The 13,944-nt window shown below is 39.8% G+C and overlaps 1 protein-coding gene across 1 annotated transcript in view; it reads right to left on the bottom strand.

Moving 5' to 3' along the window:
* LOC117171068 (synaptotagmin-6) overlaps positions 1-13,944 on the bottom strand; it is a gene marked incomplete at its 5' end in the record, with an annotated part of 240,457 nt that overhangs the window by 60,828 nt on the left and 165,685 nt on the right. The window contains 2 exons of the mRNA XM_033358117.1: positions 7,581-7,854; positions 7,949-8,044. Coding sequence (XP_033214008.1) covers positions 7,581-7,854; positions 7,949-8,044 — 370 coding nt within the window. The remainder of the gene's footprint in view (positions 1-7,580; positions 7,855-7,948; positions 8,045-13,944) is intronic.

Consider the following 13,944-nt stretch of genomic DNA (forward strand, 5'->3'; position numbering starts at 1 on the left):
CGATTCCGATATTGTATGGAACGTGAGACGCGCGGTATGAGGGCGGGGTTATCCTGGAGAAGAATCGCACTTCGTGCTGGAATGCTCCTCCGTTTCGAGCGATAAGCGGGTTTCACGTGTATTTTCAGAAGGTTAGAGTAGTATGCAGCCGAGTTCAGCCAAAATGTCTCAAACATTCATCCTACGGTCCTCCAAAATCATTTGTTCTATGCAGCGAATGTTGTCTGGTGTCATGCTCGTTCGCGGTCGACGATCATGCAGCTCATTCTCGACGGTTTCGCGGCCATCCTTGAATGCTTTGGCCCATTTAAACACGGCAGCCCTACTCAGGCACTTACTCCCGAACTGATTTCCGAAACGCAGAAAAATTTTCGTGTTTTTAACGCCTTCCCGCACTAAAAAACGAATGACAATACGTTGCGCAACAGCGGTCGGCACTTGACGTTCACTCATGGTCGTAGCACGCGCGTGAAACAGGCGCTCCAGACGAAAACTATGCCACACTGTTCGTAAGGAACCCAGCTATCACATACTCAAGTCATGACCTTCAAAACATACATGCGCGCCATCTACAGCGTTTGTCTCGATCATATTTGAACCACCCTCGTAAAATATCGAAAAATTCTTCAAAATGTATTTCGGATACGTCAACTTATAAATTTAAATGTTTTCACAGAACTTCCTATCAGGCAAAACATTAGAGAACGCCCTTACGACATCTTTACGATGTTGCGATGACGACGTATGTCCATATCGTAAACTTATCTTTAAATATCTATCACATATTTTAATAAGAGAGGGATAATGTATAGTTATTTAGAACTCAGTGCACGTGCTCTTAATGTGTTTCACTATGTTATTCTATGATCTTCGATAAAAAGATATATTTTTTCTTATGCTAATAAAATTTCGTTATTAAAAAACGTATTAATATTTTCATAAATGTTTATCTGTGCTCGCATGCAATGAAAACTTTACGCGTTTTACACACTCTGCACTCCATACATTTTTTAAAATGACTTACAGTTCCTGCATTTATTAAGTTATCTCATGTACAAGTTTATTGTATTATATTGAATTACGTATGTTGCAGTTTTATTGCGTTTTCTAATTACCAACCTTTTATAAAATTTGTATATCTTATATTATTCTTAATCTGTTCAAGACTTCAGCTGACCGTTTTTGGGGAAAATGAACTATCTACTCAAGAACAAAAAAAGATTTCCACAATTTCTATAGAGATTATTTTCAATGCCTAATTAGGTATTATATTCATTTTTGTGCAAAACTACAAATAAACATTTCTATTCTGGAATAAGTGGTCGATTCCGTGTGGGCGGCGCTACATACCGCTTGCCGGAAATTTATTTCGCCTAGTATGCGCCAGTGCCCGGAGGTTACAAAAATGGGATATTTACGTTTATTTTAAGAATGATCATAATTTGGATAATTTCGTTCTAAAAAAAAGATAGAAAATTTATCAGGCGTTGTATATTTGATAAAGTTTACTGGATGTAACAAAGTTTATATCGGTGAAACTGGTAGGTGGTTAAAAACAATATATATATATATATATATATATATTCGGTTCGGTTTTGATTCCTCTAGAATCAAATCGAAGGGCCTATGACAAAGCCACCGAACGCGTCCTCGGGTTCCGGATAGAGGGTCCCTGTATCAAGGGTTTCTGCTGAATATGGTTACAAAAATAAATGGGCAGGCGCGAACAATTGTCCAGGGGTGGTCCCGAAGGAATTAACCCCCAAGCGGAGGTGTGTAAACCGTGCCGAAAGCTGAACCACACCTGGGTGAGGTGTCTAGAACAGTGTCTCTGGGATACCGGGCGACCTGTCAGAGTACGTAGCCTTATCCTTGCATGCGGGGCTCAACAAGGATAGACGAACCCCTTTCCCTAGCTTCTTGGGGAACAACAATGACAACACCAAACATAGTTGTAGTAAGTGCGGTTCAATACAGCAGAACGCGCAGGGATCCCGACAATGGGTCGGCCGACAATGCCGACCAATCTAGAGCTGGGGGAGTTAATGAAAATGAATTCAATGCGATGGATCGGCGGGATTTCGCGACCTTTGGGTGGACGGAGCGACTGAATCACGACTTGCTAGAGTGCTACGATGCGAGTGTGGCCCCTGAACGGGGTTACATGGCGCGGCTGCATGCTCTGTGGTGCGAGAAACACCCGGAGATATCGCACTTTTCGCAGCAACGTCTGCGAAACCATGCTAAACTACTCCGAAAAAGGGGCTATGTAAGCGAAACGCCTACTCTACCACAGCTAGAACAAGCCGGCAACAGAGAAAGAGAGCCGACACTAAGACCAACCGCGGGGAGGCATCCGATAGAGAAAGAGCGATGCCTTACGACCCGGAGAAACATCAACACCAAGGTGTCTCTCAAGCCTAAAGATCTGGTTGAAATGGATAACGAGCTTCGTGGACATTTTTCCGGAGAATCTGACCTCTGGGTTATCAATTATTATGTGTGTAATTCAGCGAGAGCTTTGGCCGATGCGAACCGTAAAACAAAACCAATGGTTGATCATAAGACCAAAAGACGAATGCATCGACTTGCCATAAAGATAGGCTGGGCAAGACAGTACGCGTCCCGCATTCAGTGTGTGATTGACTACATTACATCTGGCAGGAATTTTACCGCCAAGGTTCGAAAGTTCGTGCGCGAACTCCGGATCCGTTATCACACACGTAACAAGTCAAAGCTGCTGACCATCAGCCACCAAATTGTTGAGAGAATACGGATACTATTTGACGCTAAGAGAAGTCTAGAGCGGAGGGAGAGGTGGGTCAGAGAAAATCAACAGTTCCTCTCTGACCCATCTCGACTCTTCCAAGACCCTCCGGTTACTGTCGAACACCCACCCTAACCAAAGGAGGTCTAAGTATTTTGGAGAGAAGTCTACGAAGTGCAGCATAGACTGGACGAAGACTCAGAAAATATAAATTGCTTCAAGGAGTTATGTGTTTCCCTCATAACACCTGATAAAGAATGCCCACCGATCACTACCATGGAGGTGAAAAAAGTATTAAGAGGGATGAAGAACTATTCCGCAGCGGGACCAGATTGTATCAAAACCTTCTGGTGGAAGAAGTTTTCTTCAAGCCATCAGCATTTGGCCCGTATTTTCACCTCATATTTGAAGTCGGAAGAGCCGATTCCGGAGTGGTTGGTATAAGGGCGCACAATGCTACTGCCGAAAATAGGCAACTTAGCTGACCCGAAGAATTACAGGCCAATAACTTGTCTGAACACACTTTATAAGATATTCACAGCTATCCGAAATCATAGGATTGATCGGGCAATTGAACATGTGTGGGAAGAAATGTATGAACAACGAGGCTCAAAGAAAGGCGTAGCCGGATGTCGGGAGAACCTGCTCATCGATAGATGTGTCTGTAAAGATGCAGTATTCTACCAGCGTGACCTATCGATGGCCTGGATTGACTATCGGAAATCTTTCGATTCGACCTCCCATAGACTTATCATCTGTCTTTTGGAAATCTTAAAGGTTCATCCGCAAATAGTTCGGTGCATAGAGAGATTGATGCCGCTTTGGAAAACCAGATTTACTATCTCATCTGGCAAATATCGTGTGAAAACTAACAAGGTCACCTTTCAGAAAGGTGTCTTTTAAGGCGACACCATGAGCCCACTCCTCTTTTGCCTGACATTATTGCCACTATCTCTAGCACTTCGCCATTCGTACGGGTACTTGTGCGGCAAACCTGCAGTTCGAAAGTACAGGGTCACTCATGTATTTTACATGGACGATCTTAAGACCTATGCTAAAAACAAAGAGCAACTACATCTAGCTCTAGGGATTGTCGATCGATATACTAAGGGAATTGGAATGGAATTTGAGTTAGACAAATGCGCCAATGTTTATTTGAAGCGAGGAAAACTTAATGGCATCCCTGAAGATCCTGAGCTCGTTGATAGAAGCGCTATACGACACCTTTGCGCTGGAGAGACTTATACATACCTGGGCGTGTCACAGAGCCACATTCAGGATGTGACATCTATGAAGGATACTCTCCGAAGCAGACGCAAACGTCTCATCCGACAGATTTGGTCTTCCGAACTGTCGGCGAGGAACAAAGTATCTGCAACGAACATGCTTGCCGTCCCGGTAGTACTCTATTCATTTGGAGTAGTTCCATGGCCGAAGAACGAGCTCAGATTCCTTGATATCGGGACAAGAAAGGTTATAAACATGAACAAAAGCATGCATCTTAAGTCTTCCGTTCCGCGACTGTACATCTTACGCCGTCAAGGCCCTCTTCTTAAAATGGTCAGGAATCACGAAGAAGTGGGCAAAGGAGCGTTTCTGTACAAAGCAGCGGAGGAGGCTGCTGAAATACTCGGACTTGATTTCAGTATTAGGGGTGAGCAAAATGCATCAAATCTTATCTATTTCGAGTACTCACTCCTGAAATCCCGGATTAAGAAAGCACAAGAGAAAAACTTTCGTGTACAGCTCCTTGATAAGAGGATGCACGGTATCTTTCACATAAATGTGAAGGATCAGTCAATGTCTTGTGAGCTAACGTTGGCTTTCCTTATATGGCCTGTATTGAAGTCTGGTACGGAGGGTTTCATTTTTGCATGCCAAGACGGTGTCATTTCCACCTTGACATAACGTCGCCACATTTTGAGCCAAGACATTCCGGATGATAGCTGCAGGGCGTGCCATGCACACCCCGAGCATTTAGCTCACATACAATCTAGTTGTTCAACTCACGCGGGAACGACCTACATTCAAAGGCACAATGCGGCACTAAGAGTGCTTTATTACCATCTCTGTCACTCTTACGGCATTAACTTTAATATCGCTCCTCTAAATGCTCCTAGGGAAATCGAGTCAATTGTCGAGAATGGGAAGTGCCGCATATACTGGAACTTTATATTCTGGACAATTGTTTCTGTTGCTCACTCGAGGCCTGACATGATTCTTCTTGTCTTCGAGAAGCGAACCATGTTCGTTATCGAATTTTCGGCACCAGCTGACAAAAACATCATAACCAAGGAAAATGAAAAGAAAGAGAGTTATCGAGACCTTATAAGGGAGTTGCAACGATTGTTCCCGGAATATTCTGTTAAACTAATCGTCCTTATCATCGGCGCTCTTGAAGGTGCCAAGCTTTCACTTGCTAATGGCCTTAAAAGCATCCCTGCGTGTCAAGAATATGCTAAATCACTTGCGGGAAAAATGCAGAAGGCGGTAGTCCTTGGGTCGCTCCGTGTTCTTATGGTGCACGAGGCTTTTGCTGGATCGTCGTATTGATTTCTTTAAAGACTGTAACCACCTATCTCGCGGTCGTGAGTCGTGGTTGTGGCTGAAATTTTACCGCGATTTCGCTGTGAGCGGGTGCAATTTTCCAGATTAGCACCTGATCCCGGCGAAATCCTGCGCTTGTCCTTATGACAAATTTTTAATTACACACACACACACACAGACACACACACATATACCTTGTGTTGTTTGTTGACGGATGTACTTAACAATTATACATGTTTTTTTATCAAAACCAAAAATGTAATTTTCATATAATGTTGGAGCATCTGAAAAAGTTCTTTTTCAAAGGTTTCAATAAAAGTAAGAGAAAAGCAGTTTTGTTATATATCATGTTTAAAGAAAATTTGACGATTTATATTTCTTTCATGAAGTGTCTAATGTTTTACATTGTTTTTACTTGTTCGTTAATGTTTTACTCCACATACTTAGCTTAGGTGATGACAAATATTTATAGTTATTAAGTTTACGACTCTCCTAAGCAATTAAAAAATATACACTCAAAAAACTGTTAGTATTTTAGAGAAGGAATTTTTCCTGAACAAGGTTCACATTATGTAACGTAAGAAAAAGAATCTTTTTGTGGCAAAATTATTGGCGTTCCAATGAATATGAGCATGTAGATATAAGTATTTTTAGACATCTTAATACTAGAGAGTCTTATACATATCTGGGCGTGCCTCATAGCCGCATTCAGGACGTACCATAAGTAAAGTAGTCTCTCCGAAGCAGATACAAAATTCTTATTTGACAGATTTGATCTTCAAATCTGTCGACGTTGAACAAGGTATCTGTGACTTACATTTTTGCCTCCTCAGTTCTACTCTACTCGTTTTGGTTGGTTCAATGTATGAAGAACGAGCTTACGACCCTTGATATTGCCACACGTAAGATCATGTATATGCATAAGAGCGTGCATATCAATACGTCTGTTCCACCATTATATATCTCGCGCCGTCAAGATGGACGTAGACTTCTGAATCTGCAGTGTCTTCATTACAGAATTGTTTTAAGTACAGCTTATTCCGTTGCCACATGCAGATATCCTTTCCTAAACATGGTCAGGAACCACAAGCTGATTGATAAAGGAGCGTTCCTTTATAAAGCCGTGGAGCAGAATGCTGAAACCTTTAGCCTGAATTTTAACATCATAAGTAAGGAAAGTTCATTACTCTATATACATGCGTCACTTTTAAAAACCGAAGTAAGAAAGCAGAGTTTCACAAATTCTGTCAACAGATACTTTAGAAGAAAATGCACGTAAACTTTCACAGAAATCTAGAATCGAATTTTTGGCTCCGGCCGCCTACAACATCATTTGCAAGGAGAAGGAAGAGAAGAAGTGGTATCAATACCTCAAAAGGGACCTGCAACGACTGTACCAAAAATATTCGGTTAAAGAAGTTGTTTCTGTGATCGGTGCTCTCGGGGATGCGAAATTATCACTGCTTCGTAACCTTAAAGCCATACCTGCTTGCCAAAAATATGCCAAGGTACTTGTGAGATGGATGCAGAAAGCTGCCATCCTTCGGTCACTTCGTGTCTACAAGACACATGAGAGTTTTGCCGTTCTGTCCTTGTGATTTCATCGTGCCATGTGACCACCAATCTTAGGGTCGTGTGTCTTAGCCCTAGCTGTGATTTACCGCGGCTCCGCTGGGAGCCACTGTGATTTTTGGATGGCATTTGCTCCCAGTGGGACCCTGCTGTGGTTGTTAGATTTGGGTGCATGCTAACTTCTGACGCAAGACATGCGCGTAGGGTGGTACCATCATGCCGTTTCTCACGCATGATTCAGCACCGCCTCTATTTTGTGCCCGCAGATCCCCTCATCTCAAATCTACCGAGGACATGCATTCTCGGAAAGTCGTAAATACGGACTTCTTAAATCCAAGTTTGAGTGTATTTAAGAAATTTATAAAATACTTTAAGAACTTTCCGCATAATCCTTAAAAAAATTAGAAAATTGAAGGTGATATATACATTTTCGCATATAATTTAATGATTTAATGAACTCAATCGGTACCATTCAAGGTTAGATACATGAAAGAATCCTATGATTAAATAAAATTGAATCGTCACACGCTACTTCTTTATACTGAACTATTAAAGCAAATAATCTTAACAACGCTTTACGCATAGAGTTTGCAATGTATATTAATAGTATAGTCCACACTCAAGGAAGTATGAAAACTTCTTAATGACATATATTCAAAAGCTACAATCCGTCAAATATGTAATTCGAATTTACCTGCAAAGCTAAAGTCTTGTCCTGGAGTTCTTCATGGCTGACGGGAAATTTGAAATGCTGATCAAAAAATGGGTTTGGATCGTTACGATGAATTGGTGTTTCTCGCTTTCGAGAATCAACCTCTGGACTGAGTGTGAGTTTGACGTATGGATCGTTGAAACCACCTTGATCGCATCCAGCTAGATCGTGTGCCTCTATCAGGTGTACGTGTAAATCAGATTTATCAAAATCGTACTTCAAGCGCAAGTGCAGTCGACCTAAGCTTTTGCCCGATCTGTTAAACAAATTGATGACAATTGTAAGCAGTCAATCGCATTTGATATCTTTAACATGCCAAGTAACGATTAGAATAATAATATAATGTTTACCTCCGTGCATCAAGAAAAACAGGACCGTCTCTACGTAGGTAAAGATCAGGCTGTAGGGAACCCAAAGGTGAAGCTGGAGGTCCCAAAGCTCGATCACTATGTACATAAAATATACAAGACTTTTTACATTGTGGGAGTCCACACATTACGTATATTATCGATGTTTTATTTAAATTACGATAATTACTTATAATAAGAATGAACAAATATCGATTTTGTTATCTGATCGAATATACTATATATTTATTTTGAATTACGCGTCACAAGAATTATGAATAATAAACACACAACATCATTTCTGTAACCAGTCACAGGGGGCCCTCCTACCCCCCACAAGACGCTAGTTAGGGGTGAGGGTTTCACCATCATTGTGACTGTGACCAGCCACAGGGGTGCCTTTCTGACCCCACGAGACTTTGGAAAGAGGTAGGAATGGAACCAACATTATTTTTATGACCAGTTATAGGCGTACCTTCTTGACCCCTACTCCAAAAAAAAGTTGGAAAGGGGCAGGGGTTTGACCAACCAAACAACCAGGTAGCTAGCCACCACGTTTTATATATATTTATGCAAAAAGAAAATTGTTTAATTTCCAGCAACGTTAAAATTTGTTAGCGGTAATTGCTCATCTTTTTTTGACAACGATCAACATATATCTATTAAAAAATAATAAATAATAATTACGAGGAAAAGAAATAAAATAGTTCTTAACAACAGGATTTGTTAAAAGAATTGTGCCTGTTTGGAGAGAGGTGTGCGAACAACGTGGATCAACGAAAAAATGTAGCAGGCTGCCGAGAGAATCTGCTAATTGACAGCTGTGTCTGCAAAGGCGCAGCAACCTATCAGTGTGTCCTGTCAATGTTCTGGATTGACTGCCGGAAAGGTTTCGATTCAACCTTTCATGGACTTATCATATGTCTGTTAGAAAGCTTAAAGGGTAATCCACACATATTGAGATTTATAGAGAGACTGATGCCCCTTTGGAACACTGGATTTACTACCTCGTTTGGAAACTATCATGTGAAAAAAAACGTTACCAATCGGAGGGACGTCTTTCAGGGCGATACCATGAGCCTTCTTCTTTTTTGCATAACCTCAGACTGCTTTAAATATCGTCAAGAAGTACATATGAGAGCTGGGTACGAACATTGTATTGAACAAGTATGCCAAAATTCATCAGAAGAAAGGAAATGTTACAAACGTTTTCAAGGACTCTGAACTTGTAGCTATAAATGTTGTCAGACATTTTGACACTGGACAGATCTATAAATATATGGGTGTGCTTCATTGTCGGATTCAGAATGTAACATCAGTCAGCATGTCAGTATCAAATATTAATTATGGAGATAATTAATAATAGAGACCGCCGTGAGACAGGTTAGATTTACCCACTGATAAATCATCGTTGTGGTAGTAATTGTGCTCAGTAAGAGAGGAACCGCATGTTCCGGAAATTCGGTTTACGAACAGATCGCAGTGTTGTAACTGCTTTACCGGGTACAAACACATGTATTGCATCATGTCAGGATGGGGTCATTTCCACTTTAGTATACTGTGACCGCATTTTATGTCGAGAATTTCCCAGTGATAGGTTCAGAGAGTGTCATGCACACGTTGAGTATCTAGGACACATACTATCTGGTTGTCCTATCTACGCGGGAACGAAGTATCTCTGTCGGCATAATTAGGCCCTGAGACTGCTTTATCGCCATCTTTATGGCTCTTACAGCCATGGCAGCGAAACTACCCTGCCGAACGCTCCGAGAGGGATAGATTCAATTGTGCAAAACAAGAATGACAAAGCTTTTTGAAAGTACAATTTTCGGATAGCAATATCCATTGCACACTTGAGGCCAGACATCGCTCTCAAAGACTTCGAGAAAGGGCCTTTATTCGTGATCGAATTCTCGGCTCCGTCCGCCTACCACGACACTGCCCAGGAGAATAAAAAGGAGGAGAGGTAGCAATACCTTAAAAGGGAGCTTCAACGACTGTGACTAAAATATTTGGTTATAGTAATTGTGCTCGTAATTAGTGCTCTTCGTTGGGTCCTCTGACCGCCCATCTAAATTTGAAAAGTTTTGAAAAATTTGAAAAAATCCTTCGGGCCTGTAATTTCTTTTGTATATGTATAACTATAATTTCACAAAGTTTCATTGAAATCGAATAACCACTTACAGATTTCGATAGTTCTGACGGTCCGAGGTTTGATCTCTGAGCCAGTACCTCGAAACATTTTAAAATGTACCTTTCTCCAGATTCTGGTGATTCGGAGACCACCTCAAGTTGTATATCTTCCCTTCATCCATTTGGTTACAACACAGTCCATGAATGATCAGAAAAAAACAAAAGACTATGCCCAATATGTCAAAGCAGGCACACCGTTCTTATCAGACCACTTGATTGTATTATAAACATGCGACTACGTTACCCGTATTGCACAGTGCCACTCACAAGAGGCCTCTCTCGGATGAAGGCCATGTTTATTTGGGAATGACAATAGGTTCGGATCGAAGCGATGATCAGGTAATGGTCGCGGACAAACGCAAGAACATTGTTTTAAATTACCAGACCAACTCAGGTGGGATATCCTTACCTGTATCCTTTTTACGCAAAGGGGAATATGAAGCTCTTTATCACAAAAAAGAAGAGCAAAATCCTCCTGCAAACATACCACCTGTTTCAGCAGGACCACCTTTGCAGATAGCCGATAATATTAACATGAAAACTGGGAGATCAAAAATTCACCAAAATATCTTCCTTCGGATGGACAAATTAGCTGAAGCTAATACTGTTGTCCCCGATTTAGTCCCTGCAGATGTTAATATCTGAAATCTGAACTGCGTACTTTACGAGAAGGCGGTCTCCCTGCTTAGCGATAATTGAAGAAGAGATATAAGTCTTCTCGGAACAAGTATATAGAGATAGTCATCAATTAATGGAGACGCTTCAGATATCTCACTCGTTCGTAACTTTTTCAAGAGGAAATGGTTGCGACGTCCATAGGAAGAGTGTCCACTAATTACTGCTGAAGAAAGTTATTACTAGAACTAAGATCTTTTCAGGGTTAGGGGAAAATCCACAACTTTTGATAGAAGAAGTGCACTTCTACGCACTAATATCTAGCTCGTATATATACTACTCTCTGAAATGGAGAAAAAGCCTTCCCGCAATGGTTAGCAAAGAAGAAGTACGGTACTGGTCGCTAAGAACTGAAATTTTTCAAGTCCAAGAAACTACCGTCCTATAGTTGGTTTAAATACGAGCTCCAAGCTAATCACTGGCATTCTAAAAAAGAAAATATTAACATCTATCAATGCGGCATGGACTACTCTAGCCGTCCAAAAAGACGACCTCCGGCAAGACGACCCGCTCAACGTAACGACGGGCAAACGCCCAACGAAACGACGGCGGAGGCCGTACCTCTATACGCTCCACCTTCTTCTTTGTAATGCACACGACCTAATGTTTCACTTAACACATAAGTTCGCTGTACACCGCACACGCTCTCAGCCCAGAATATTGGGGACCCCTCACGCAGTCGTCTTGCCGGACGGTGAAAGTCCCGCGTCCCTCGTCTTATTGGACAGCTAGTGTATAATAGTTAAGGGCATGTGATACTTCGTCGTGTGGTCAATCGAGTACAGTTCCCCCGGCTTTTCCCACAAAAATGAACATTTTTAAAAACTGAATTCAGAGATGCCATAAAATATCATAACGGACGTCCCCGGACTCTTTTGTGAGGGATGATAACAAAAAAAGTTTATTGCGCTAAATAAACATTTTATGCATGTACATTATTTTGAGATTAGAGTCGTTTTTTAGCTATGTCATTCTGGTTATTTGTAAATTATTTATGAAATCAACTTTTTTGATTGCCTACAAGCGAGGTTAGTTCCGGGACATTATTTACTATGTTTTTTTGTAAGTCCAAAATTTTTGACCAAAAATATTCTGTAGTTTTGGAAGTAATTCGCGGAAGAATTGTAGCACATAACCTCGAAATATACACACACGTTTTTAACAATATCAAATTTTTTGGAATTAACCCACAAAAAAAGTGTACAGGGACGTCCTTTAGCGTGTTCGCTATAATTCCCCAGATTTTAAAGACAAAATATTTATTAATCTAGAAAAAAGCCGAGGGAATCTAATACTAATAAAGTCGATACTAATTCCTAAGCGCCATGCAAAGTAATCAACTTAAGTAAAATTGAAGTTTTTTCGATTAACCGTCGAAAAAAGTGTGCAGGGACGTCCGTTAGCATGTTCGCTATTATTTCCTAAATTTTTGAGACAAGATATTTATTATTCTAGAAAAAAAGCTAGGGGAATCTAAAACTGGTAAAATCGATAATTTTCTAAGTATCATATGCCCTTAAACAACGTGGATGCAAGAGAGGACTGGCAGGTTGCAGGGAGAACCTTTCGATAGACAGATGTATTACCTAGAATTTCAATAGATATCGACACAATCTATCCATGGCTTAGATTGACTTCCGCAAGATATTCGATAAAACGAACTATGAGCTACTTATGAAGCTACTTGAATACCTGGAGATGCATCAAAAAATGATGAGATTGTACGGAAAAACTTATGCTCTTGTGGCAGGCAAGATTTGTCATAAAATCTGACAAAAGGTAAGTACTTTATATTTTAATAATTAAAAGAAACATTTTTAGAACAAGTTTTCATGCGGGGCAAATTAATTTATAACAAGAAATATTTGTAATGGTCTATAACTTTCAAAACATCAATGCTTTTCATAAGCTGTAATTCATTATAATAGCATGCACATATATGAGCTTCTTCAATTTTTGTTATTACAAAAAGTTGATGCGCACATATAAATTTTATCAGGCGTCTTTGATTGTTATGTATTTGGACTGTTTTATGATTTATTTACATCAATGGAAATGCAACCTAAAATTCTGTACGATTTGCTAATCACTTCTTTAATTTGTTTTCAAATACGTTACTTTTGCATACAAGCGAAACTTTACACACATTTGAAATAAATTGTTAGAAGTTAAAATAATCTCCGTTCTACTTTAAACGTGTATACATATACGTATCTGTATGAAGAAAGGTAGCTTTTTTCTTGGAAAATAAAATAATATATAAATATGAAAAATAAAGTCGATTTAATAATGACTACATACACTCACACATGCACACACGTATCATACATTCAAATAGATTAATACGATATCACTAACTATTGCTTATGTTTTTAAACTTACTATTAATTTTGAACTTTATAAATTATATAATTTTATGTACATGTAAACATACGCACACGAAGTTGCATTTTTGTTTTTTTATGGAAGTGGACTGAGAATTTGATCAGAGCAATGAGGTGAATGTATACACAGACAATTTTTAGTTTATTAGAATAAACTTAAATTAGATGTGATAAATCATCCTTCATTATCATCAAGATTTAAGAAAGCTGTAGTAAATATCTCTGTTGTTAAGCCAAATACGAATAAATTGTTTGGACAAAAGTTGTTCAGGGCAATGGAGGAAATCAGACTGAACAAATAGCTGTGACCTTGTGGCTAATTTTCAACGTCATTCGAAGGTCAAAGTAATTTTTTTATATGGAGAAATTTTACTTCCGAAAAAATTGTTTTTGATTTGTTAGAGCGACCTTCAGAAAGTTAAAGTTAAATGTTGAAAAATCGTCCAGAAACTGCTTTCGTTGAACTTTTGAGGATTTATGGGATAACAAATGTTCAGGTAGGCTTGGGTCTAACGATCTTGAGCAGCTTGACCTTGAAAAAAGAGGACTCACGGTAAACAAGCAGCTCAAACATTTGTTTGCCCATAAATCCTCAAAAGTTCAAAGAAAACAGCTTCTGGATGATTTCTCAACATTTGACCTTAACTTACAGAAGGTCACTCTCACAAATCAGGAACTATCATTTTGTACGTGAAGTTTTTTTCATATTTATTGGTTTTTTATTTTTCAAGCACAGAGACGCCTTCC

This window comes from Belonocnema kinseyi, chromosome 4 (assembly GCF_010883055.1).
Source record: "Belonocnema kinseyi isolate 2016_QV_RU_SX_M_011 chromosome 4, B_treatae_v1, whole genome shotgun sequence".
Taxonomy (NCBI): Eukaryota; Metazoa; Arthropoda; class Insecta; order Hymenoptera; family Cynipidae; genus Belonocnema; species Belonocnema kinseyi.